The 11,845-nt window shown below is 38.0% G+C and overlaps 1 protein-coding gene across 1 annotated transcript in view; it reads right to left on the reverse strand.

The window, feature by feature from the left end:
• The window catches only part of LOC115019661 (neurexin-1a-like), a 237,272-nt gene extending 225,864 nt beyond the window's left edge, over nt 1-11,408 (reverse strand). The window contains exon 1 of the mRNA XM_029449122.1: nt 10,827-11,408. Coding sequence (XP_029304982.1) covers nt 10,827-11,295 — 469 coding nt within the window. The 5' untranslated portion in view covers nt 11,296-11,408. The remainder of the gene's footprint in view (nt 1-10,826) is intronic.
• Between the last annotated feature and the right edge of the window lie 437 nt (nt 11,409-11,845).

Raw genomic sequence — 11,845 nt, forward strand, 5'->3', positions numbered from 1 at the left:
TTTATCATGCCAGCATTGCTTTGTAAAGTAGGTCAGCTACTGTATGACAATATTTCCTTGTGAAAAAGCTGAAACTCTCATTGCCAAATAGTCTATGTGGTGGTTATTTGGACATCCCCTAAAGGTGCTGCAGAGAAATGTGTACGTAAGAACTGTTTAAGTGACCTGGTGAATCCAGCTTCCTTAATATGCAGCAAACCACTCATTGCTCTTCAGAAGTTTTCATTTGTAATTTATGAGTGACAAATAATAAAGCATGATCTAACATTTTATTAACCTCTGTAACCTTCTCAGATACTGCACAGACCAGAGATCCTACGATTCCCATAATGCAACTCCACAGCAGTGTTATTTTTCAAACTTTGGAAACCTTCCTCCAGGACCCCAGCGGACATTATAGCACACAACTGTTTTCTAAGGCTGAGTAGTAATGATTGGCTTGTCCCCAACTAGGAATTTACATAATTGAATCTGATTGGTCAAGTCTTGCCTATTGTTAATTGATTGTCGAATCATGATTTCTTTAAATATATGTTTTACATTTGTGCTCCTTGATCCCCATCTGTTTAAGTGTTATGTATAAGTAGAAAAATAGCAAAAACAATAAAATATTTGGCCTTGATTGCTGCAAGCCAGCTGTTCTACGCGCCCCTCCCCCATGCTGAATTCATAAATTCACATTATACTGGTTAGCGGTACGTTTTTGCACTGGTAATAAATGCATTCTTTAATTTTGAAACAGTAGCCTTATCGTGTTGTTATTTCGTCTTTAGTTGCCATGATGCTGCTCTGATGATCCGGAACATTTTCAAAGAGCAACTTAGTCTACATGGTGATTTATTAACGCACACTAAAGAGATTGATTGAAAGCACAGGAGTTATTTTCAAATGATATAAATAGTATTATTAATAAGCTGATATTTATATCAAAATAGGGTATATGTCATGATTTATAACCAAGCAATACTAGGTAAAATCAGACATTCAGCCCCCATATATCCCGAATGGACCAATCCTTTGTTTTGTAACCACATTACCCCGCCAATGCCTCTTTAAAATAATTTGTACTGACATAAAGTGCATTGTCTACATGGTCCCCCCTGACAAACACACATGCAACTCTATGAAATCTCATATATAAAAAGGGGCTCTTGTTTTCTTTTCCTTTTTCTGCAGTGTTATTAATCAGGGGGTATAAAGTCATCACCATACATGCAATAACAAGAACAGAAGCCACTGAATCCATTGCCAGCCCATTAGACAGTTGTAGTTTGAAAAATAGTAGCAGGAAGACTCCTCTAAAATCCTTTGTCGCAGAGGCACTTTAAGGGAAAATGTAAAAGCCTTGCCGCAAAGGTCACAGCTACCAGAGGATCGATTTTTTGTTAAATTACAAATTCGACCAAATCAAGAGTAATGGGTATAAGTGAAGGCTCATGTCTTAGTACCACAGCCTAAACCTAATGCATCTATCTTACAAAGGAGCGTTAGTGGCATTACAGAGCTCACCATCTTCCTCATTATCCTCCTCAAGCAACAGTAGGAGTGCAAGGAGGAAACGGGCGGAGTGACTGGCCACTCACACACACTGGATATTGATAGCTCCCACAGTTGTGGCTATACTGCACAATTTCTACTCTTGGTCAACGGTGCCAGATCTTGCTTTCAGAACAATATACTCTTCATATCACCTCTTTGTGAGGTCACCCCACTGACACTAGATTCCTGAAAATGGTAAAGTGTCCAATAACTCTGCTAGAGTTCCACATTTTAGCGGAATGAATACTTGTGATTTACCGCAGACGTCGGGGCCTTGAGCATACCTTCATAAATGTGCACAAAGTATATTGTGATGGGTCCAGTCATAAGCGAGATTAGCCGCGGACAGACACACACTCACTAACTCTCACACACTCACTAACTCTCACACACTCACTAACTCTCACACACTCACTAACTCTCACACACGCGGCATCCTGACGGAGAAAATAATAATAAAGAATAAGTTGAAGTTAAGGGAAAGATGAAGATATCATAACGCTCTCGTGTCTGTCCATTAAATATAAGGCTGCAGACAACTGACAGTTGTCTTAGCTTAGCATTAACACTGGAAACAGGGGGAAACAGCTCGCCTGGCTCTGTCTGAAAGCTGACAAAATGTTTGCGGTAGTAAGATTGTGTTACCTAGCACTTTCCCCCTGTTTCTTGGGACATCTTTTTGTTCTTCTTCTAATTAGATAAACTCAAACAGTTCCTGTGTTTGATTTAATTCATCTTATTATACAGCTACTACAAGCTTTGCGGGACAGATAGCTTGTACAATATAGTCCAATCCAGATATTTCCAAAGAGACAGCCCAAACAGAGAGGATTGTGGGAGCAGATGTGCTGAAGACCTCGCCATTCTTTTACATCTTGTGGGTCGGAATGATCCAACAGGATAATCAGAGCAGCTTATACAGTAGATCTAATAACCTTAATCCCAGGATTGACAATATCTAGGATAGTATTTCAGATGTGGAGTAAATCTTTTTTGAGTAATAGGCCTGGCAGGAGAACGAAGATGTCTTGTAAGAATCAATGTACACTGCAAGTTTGGAAGTATAGGCTCATTTGTAATTTATTGTAATGGAAATCACAAACTCGTGTTGAAGCAATGTGTGCAATTGTTCACCAAGCACCTTCTCTGGATAAATATGCTCAGCAGTTGCTTAAGGAAACTGTAGTTGTGGCTCTCACTGTTGGCGTGTGACAAATCCCTATCTGAAGAGCGGCTCTTCAGCTAAAGTTAAAAAAAAAGTATTAATAAAGCACACCGAGTATTAAATACAGCTAAGCTTTAAGTACTGTAAAGTGTGAGCTACATCCCTTTCCATATACATTACAAGAGACAGAATTGTAAAAATAAAAAAGGTCCCTGGTGAAAATGCAACCAATGATTTCTGAATCTGATCAATAAATATATATTAAGGTTACATACCCACACACATATATATTTTTTGCAAGAGGGAGCATGTAGAAAATCCCTAAAATGTGACACATAAGCTATGGTCGAGTCAGGTATATTTGTGCTTTTACACAAAGGGCTTCAAAGTCACATAAAATGTTCCTGAAAAGTGATTTGTCATTAGCATGACAGCTTTCAAATTATGGCAGTGCACTTTCAACTTGTTTTTAGTTTTTCAGACGACTCATAAAGGATGACACCCAACCAGGAGCATCAAAGGCAACTTATGTTCAAAGTGAAAATATCATCTACAGTCTGGAATTTAAAGAGGCAAATCTTCGCCTCTACGCAGCTTTTATCCGTATAGCTTATAGATAGCTTTTGTATCTGTGTAAGGGAGATCAAACCGTTAAGATTGCATACAAAACATCCAGCAATTATGCAAAGTGAGATATTTTTTCCACACAAAACAGAGGTATGAATACAGACGTTATTTATGATGAACAAACAAAGAATTCTGCCAGATGTCAAGCATACATTACATCACTTTATGGCAGATAACAGGATTTACTCTGTGAATTATGCTTCTTGCGATATACACTTAACTCCATATGCCAGATAACATGCTCCAATAAGAAACCCACTGCGTAGCCCAGTTTATTGGGAGCGTGTGTGAGTGTGGCATGTTTATTTGTGCTGTGGGACGAATCCCGTTAAGGAGGAGTTAGGTGTCAAAGAATTTCACAAACACCCTTTGACAGTCGGGAGCACTTGTATTTAAACAAGGCAGAAATCCTACGGGAAAATCCCTCTAATCTTTTGATCCCAATATCTGTCTTTGGACTTAGAGACAGCAGTATACTATTAATCTGCCTTTGTCTGAGTGAAGCTGCAGGATGCTTCTAGACAGAATGACACTTTCAGAGATAGTGAGCCTACATCGCTTGTGCGACATACAATGACAGACATGACTGAAAGGAAGAGCTCATTCTTATTAAGTACTCGTCTTCCTATACAGCGTGTCTCAATGCAGTTTGATTCCTATACGAGAACATGAGGTCCATATAAATCATCTCAAAATCAAAGTGTTGCTTTTGAGAAACACAGTCTACCTATTTCATTCACTACATGTAATGGTTCCACGTGTGTTACCTCCACTGATCGTGTATTTAACTACGCACCTATCTGTGTACAGGTGTGCAAGAATCGCTGTCCTTTAATTCAAAGTTGATCCACATTTCAAATGTGTACAACGTATACTAAACAAATACCATACCACGGTGTCAATAGAGCATCAACAAGATATTTTTCCTACGATTGTAATCTTTGAGACATATTATGTTATCTTGTTAAATGTACTATTCACTTATTTTCAATCAGATTTGTTCAGTACAGTTGTTCAGCCACCCAATATAACCTCCCCACTTCTCCACTCTATAGTTTCTTTCAGTGTGTTAGGTTGAATTGCCCTTAGGGATACAACTTGGCACACCACGTACAGTACTGACTTGAGGCATTCAGCCAGAGCAAACATAAATTTCACTTTGAATTGATTTGCCTCTTCATTTAGAAACAAATACACATTGTGCTGAACAGTCCAACATGTTCCTTGCTAGATGTCCTGCAATAGTTACAATAGCCACATTATTGACTAGAGAAAGAGATGCTCTCATTATAGTGTCTAACACCAGTCTTTCAGTATCACTGTAGCCAACATGTTATATTAAAGCTCCACTCGTCAATATCTTTATAGGAACAATGCCTCAAATAACTATGTGCAATGCAAAAAGCGAGAATTACCCCAGACTCTGCAGTTCTCCTCAGCCCTTAAGAGCCTTTTTTCAGCTCATTGGTTTGGTTTTACGGCCCACAACTTTTGGTTCACTGCTCTCATCAACTTCATACTGCAGTCAACAGTTTTCATCCAAACAACTCTAATTAACCCACTGTACACTGCTCTACTGCTAAATAGACTGATATTTCCCTTAAAAGTCAAAAATGTATCTCAAAGAGGAGTACATATCTGTCTGATGTATGTCGGAGAGATGACTCCAAAAGAATACTAATGTTGGATGTTTCACGCCTCCTCCTCCTTCATATACCATGACTAGGTGGCAAATAATTGGTGTGACAGATAATGTAAAACACCACCTCTAATGTAATCATGGGCTTGCCAAAGTAAACACATTTCTAATTCTACTGGCAGGATATTTTACTAGACAAAGTCAAGGAACCAATGTCATAAAAAACATCAGAACTTTATATGTACATGTAAAAGTAAAAGTAAAACAAACATTGACTGTACCATCCTTTGGCTAAATTAAAGTTTCCAGATACACATAGAGAGCTGAGTAACCTTGATGTAGTGCCAGTTTCTGTGACACTGTAAGATCAAACTAAAACGATTGAGAAAAGGTTGCAAGTAATTTTCCCTCCTCCTTTCCTTCCTTAATATTGCAGGAAGTCACAAATCTGTTATCTAAAATAGTTCACAGAACTAAGCTCGCTGCTGATTGTGATTCAAATGTGAAAATAGGTGTGACATCATTTCACTTACTATAGGCTACAGTCATACTTAGTACCCTGTCATCATGCATTAGCAGCTTAATCAAGTCCTTAAATTCATCTAACTGTCAGTCCTGCATTCAGTGGCATTAGTTTCAGGGACTATACAGTATATTTACAAGGACCTTAAACCTATGCTCTCAGCTAATGTCATAAAATGAAAGTGCAATGCAATCACAGTTATCCAGTCAATGTGAGTTATCCTTTGAATTGCATAATGCACACGATAAAAAATAAAATGCTGCACAGTCTTAGTTTAGATCTGCCCTAGTTTTATACCTGGACTGATTTAAGCTTAGCTAAATGTACGATGAAATAAACATCACTCCATTTTATCAGGATAAAATATGGAGCTCTGCAATGCATCTATGTTATTTATCAAATGAAAAAAGGGAGGACAGATTCTGGGAACTTACTGGCCATAGAACAGTGCATTTAAATAATTGTTTTAACCGATCAAAGGGATTTATGTGTGCGTGTGTGTGTTTGTGTGAGGCCATGCAATGTGCAAGCTTGTGGTTAGACAGGTGAGACTTGACAGGTCGGGTGGCAAATCCTGTAATCCTTTCATCTGATCAAAGTAAAACAATGGCTTTTAAATGATTTAATGGAAAGGTAAATGTCAAACTCCAATGTGCTTTGGAGGTGAATCAATGTATGGACATTAGGTAAATTTATGCGAGGACATATTTGTATTACTATTATTCTAGTTTGTTACAATTACATATGATTTCCACTGCTGAATATAAAATGCAAAAACAAAAAGCAAGAACAATATGAATGTTCTGATAAAATTTGCAGTAGTCGTTGCTGTTATTTGCCTCCCACTTGCAGCTCAGGATGGTGAGAAAGAAAACAGCAATACCACATTACCTTGAGGTAGAAAAAAACCTATGTACTTGCTAGAATACTGAATTAGCTGGCAAAGGTACAATTGGGTGGATGCCTTCATCCGAAGTGACTTAAGGTACCATGAGTTCATACAATTTCAGCATGGATGGCTCCGGTGGGAATTGAATTTCTACGTCTTGCAATGCAAAAATGAGCTAAAAAGAGCTTCCAGTCTTTCTTCATTGCAGCTAGTATTTCCAAGCTGTATGTGGTCTGGTGTCAAATATAGTGAAACTGAAAAACTTTGCTGAACAGAAACGTAAAAATAAAGATGATGTAAAGAGTTCAGCATTAACAAACAGTCCAATAGTGCTTTAGCCCAAATAATGCAATGTCAGGCAATCTCAGAGCAGTTCTTATGTGCTGTTTAGAATTGGAAAGCAAAGGAAATAGGTATGGTGCTTTTTCTTTTTACAGGCACACAAGCAGAGGGATGTGATACCTCTAGGCCAGATATTATTATTTTTGCATTTTAAAGCGGCATTAATGAATATTTTTATATTATGTGAGTGGGTCTGATTGTGGTGACAAACCCACAGATCATTATCCCCCAACTCTGCAGTCCCCTCCAGCTCTACAAGGCATTAAAGCACTTTTTGGCTCATTGTTTTGGTTTTATGACATGTAACTTTAACATTTTACTTCAGTCTAATCACTTTCATCGACTCTATTTCCCTCAACAGGAGGCAGCTGCTCTCAGATGTACGATACCTGCCCAGCATCAAACAGCAGACAACATTAGTAACTAGCTGGAGAACAGAGAGAAGCATTTAGCAGCTATTGAGCCAGATTTCCCCTAATGGAGCTGGTGGACACCAAAACTGAGCTACAACGATTGGCAACACAACACTAGATTAATGTGAATGTCGTTTTGTTTCAGCTGGATGTGTAATCAGCAACTGAATATAATAAAGTTGTATCAATGAAGTTGACAATATTGTGTGTACAGGTTGACAAGCAGCACTCTTTCAGTGCTTTCAGTGTAGAAGAAATCCCTATGAAGCACCACTGGATTTGTCACACCTATCAACTATGAACAACACATTTAGATGATGACGTAATGCACTGCCTCTCACAAAAAGCCTTTTAAACTCATCGTTATATTCATCATTGGTTGACTGTGTGAGTTAACAATGCTGTTTGTAGTTGTGTGTAATTCCATCAAGCAGAGCAGGAGCATGACTGAGTGAGGGATTTCAGTCGCGCACTGTGCTTTTTGGCTGTCTGGGGTGACGGCGGCAAACGTCTCAACTGACATATTGCCTGTTTGTCTTTGAAGCTTCTGTTGTGTAATCTTGTGGATCTAATTACTTCAGTTTTGTAACCTGTAGTTTCTCTTCCGTGCGTTGACGTGGTAATTCAGGCAAGGTATATGTAATAAGCGAGCAGATGTACAACTACCATTAAAGACCTGAGTGTTTTTCTCACCCACTGCCTTGGAACTTGCGAAATTCAGGAGAACTACTAGATGTGGGGACAGTGACTCCTTTATCACACTCACTGCAGCACCTAAAATTAGGATGAACAGTGTGATATTCAGGGTTTCTCATCTAAGTGTTTTCTGTCTTTATAGTTGTTGTTTTTTTAAAGATAAGGAAACACTTTATTCATAAATATATATGTTGTTTGAGATTTATTTACCAGAGCTGATCCATAATCCATCCCATTTACCGTCAAGTCACTAAGCTAGTCCATGAGACAACAAACTCCCCTATATGTGCGCATATAGACACACTATATGGAAAGTGATTAGACCATATCTTTAAGGGTTTTCATCTTCATGAACTACAATGAATCTGGTCCCCATCGCCATGGTGTATTCATTACATTGACGTCTTCAAACAACGGCCGCTCATCGTTCATGCAGCACAAAGACAATACACCTGACATCATTCATCTTAACACTGCAATAACATAACTAATTAGTTCCTTCATGGCCATACAACTATTGACATCAGAAGCCACCCTGGTGTGAAAATTGTGATCTTTTCTAACGATTTCTTGACTAATGAAACACACTCACACACAAGAAATAGACATATGACAGCGCACACTAATGCTATTTTCAAAATATTATTTAATTATGATAAACATTACCCGATACTAAGTCAACAGCTGATCTGTTTATATCATTGTAGTATTAAGGTTTTTTCAAATGTTTAAAAACCAGTGTTTTTATATTTGTATCTACAATTATTATTTATTATTATTTTTTAGCAGGTAATGTAATGAATTTCTCTCTGCATCAGACATTTTGAATTCACCTCCTTCCAGTATTCTTGATTGAGTCATTGAAAGGCTTTCATAGTTTAGCTAATGATGAGCTAATTTGCTTTGACCCAACTCGTCTAAGGCAGATAATATTAAAGTAGATGAACAAGATTTTAGTAAGTAATCAAGAAGGCATACTTTATAATTTAATCTTTAAATGTGAAAATGAATAATGCTTAATTCCCAGAATAGTGCGTTAAGGATTTAATTTCCTCAACAAATGGCTTGAATGCACAAAATCAACTAAATGTATAATAATCCGCATAACTACCTGATATTAAAAACGATAACAAATCGGCACTAATGCAGTTTGTATGAAGAATAATCAGCAATTGTGTGATTTACAAAAAGACAAATAGTCTTCTAAAGAGGCGAAGGCATCATTCTTGTTTGAATTCCTCGAACAAATACTTCATTTTCTCCACCTTCGTGCAATTCATAGATACCAAGTGGGCTCTTGGACATTAAAATGAAATCTAGTAGCAAGAAAAATAGCCAAAGTTTAATCAACACATGTACCAATGCTAAATGCAAACTGATCTCTCAGGGTGAACTACACTCATCCAATGACTGTACCGTTTAAAACTAACATTTTTTTAAACGTGCTGAAATGACCTTTTCAGTAATATTCAACATGGAACATAGTATGTTAGTGAATTAAATAGTCTTTGTGATTGTGATTATACACTGTGCTTGAAAAGAGCAAGCAATATCAATAATGGTGGCATGTCCCACTATATGTACTGCCACAGTTCATTGTTGATCTAGATGTATTCAGTGCTTTGACTCAGTACAGTATTATTTCTGTGGTTAAATAAACAAACACTTAATGCTGCCCAATACTAAAAGCCCCTTAGAGAGCTACAGCAACAATCCTTCAGTCTGTCAGTGCGCGTGTAGACTGTGTAAAAGTCCCAATGCTCCCTATCATTATGTTGACCCCATCACCAAAACATGAATGCAGCAGAAAATAAAACGCAGTCCACACAGTATGTAGAGGACGTTCTAATTAGTGGTATTTCATATTTGCCTCAATGAATAATAACAATTAGATGGGAATATCTTATGCTGCAGTAGTAAGTTATCCAACAACAGTTATCTCATCCTAATGAGCTTATTGTTAATAAAATATGTATGTGCTTGAATAAAGATACATGAACATATGAAATGTATGTGTTGGCCTATATACTGCACATTAGCCCAATTGTTCAAATGAAATCATCAGTATCTGAATAAATGTAAGAGATTGAGATTGTGAAAAAATGACACACATACACATACACCCGTCGCCATCATCACTCGGCCTGACCAACAAACCTGCTTATAGATTTTCATTACAAACAAAACAAAGAACGAGAACTAAAAGAGATCCTGAGATCACAATATTTAGCCACGACAGAGTGACACAATTCTCACTACTTCAAAGACCCCATGTTCTTTTTTTGTATTGATTATTTGGGTCTTTCATTCTCATGCATTAAATAGTTGTTTTTTTATCTGTTAGAATTATTTAATCAGTTTTGAGGGAAGTGGTGGCTCAGTCATGCTACAGTTACAGTTTATTTCTGTTTGTAGAACATTATTTGATAATAATAGATCATAATATGGTGAGCTTTAAGTAGCAATGTGTTAACAACACCGTTATCATCTGGCAACTGATACAAAAACCCAACTCAGTTATTATTTTGGTTCTCTTCTGTTGTCAACTATGTAAATCTATTGGGCCCTTTTTTTTTACTGTAGGAAGTCAGTGACATCATTCATGTTTACTCAGAGATGATTACTCCTGCTCTTGCATTTGAGGTAAGCCATTGGAGATGATATTTCATAGGTCACTCAATCCCCATGGACCTGTTTGATAAGAATGGAAGACACCTTTGGGGATGGAGAACACCTGCATGTTTTCCTAATGAGGCCTTGCAGGAGATTCACTCATTACAAACAACTGAGTTGCAGATCGATGACACACATCATAAGATTAAAACAAACATATGTCTTTAGCCATAGAATAGCAATATAACAGGGGAATGCATTAATTTAAGACTGATGGTAATTACAATAGGCTACTTAAATTTGCTTAAATCAGTCCATGTTGCAGCTGAATGAAATGGCTACGGAGGACATGTTTTACCGACTGAATCCAGATGTCTTACCTTCACTGCAGTCCTTTCCTTGGAAGCCCGTCCGAGAGCAGTCACATGTTGGTTCATTGTTAATTAAACTGCAGACTCCTCCATTTAAGCACATGTTGGCTAGACCGCAGAGGTTCTTTAAGACCCCATCACTGTTGATCATGACAGACTCCGTGTTGTTGACCTTTATGTCTGTTATCCATCCAGTGAAAGGTAGCTGATCCTTGACTGCAGCCGATGTGAGTCGTAACGCTTCAGATCGTAATTCCGGTGGTATTCCACCAACAAACAAATGGCTGAAAACAGTCATATCCCGTCTTTTTGACTTCACCTCAACCCATTTTGTCTCATTGTCCACCTTTAGGGTTGTGTTCTTAAAATTTCTCCTTATCGTGACTGCGTGCCATTGGCTGTCGTTGACCGCCGTGTCAGATACGACAGGTCGCAGGCTCGGCACAGAAGATCGAGAAACGAAGGCTGAGTTTACCATTCAGTATGAGAAGTTCTAGAAAGTCACAAAATCCCTCATCGTCAAAGTAAACTAGCAGCCCATGGGAACTCTTTGTCTTCATATTGAAGCTCATTTCACTTTCGCAACATGCATTCCACACTGGAAATCTAGCCCACTGGCCCTCAGCATCTGTAAATTCTAGACAAGTGCCTATTTCTACAAAGCAAAAAATGAGCAGCCCAGCCCATAGGATATGGGCACTATGTGGCTTTTGTAAAACCATCGTGTGATCGCAAAATATGTGCAGGTGGACAGGGACTTAAAAGGCTCAATTTATTTATAAGAATCTTTGCTTAAGCAAGAAATATATTGGGTTGACTGTGAGAGAGTAAACTGGCATATATGTGACTCTCTACATGGATAAACAAGTGTGAACTGATGCATTGTAAGACACAAGATTAAATGCTATGATATATTTGGATAGCAATAGGCTTGGCCAACACTTATTTCCTGGGGCAAATACCATTACCTCACACTGTCCAGGCCACTGGCCAAAACTCTCACTTTTCGCTCCAAAATAGTTTGAAAT

This window comes from Cottoperca gobio, chromosome 15 (genome assembly GCF_900634415.1).
Source record: "Cottoperca gobio chromosome 15, fCotGob3.1, whole genome shotgun sequence".
NCBI lineage: Eukaryota > Metazoa > Chordata > Actinopteri > Perciformes > Bovichtidae > Cottoperca > Cottoperca gobio.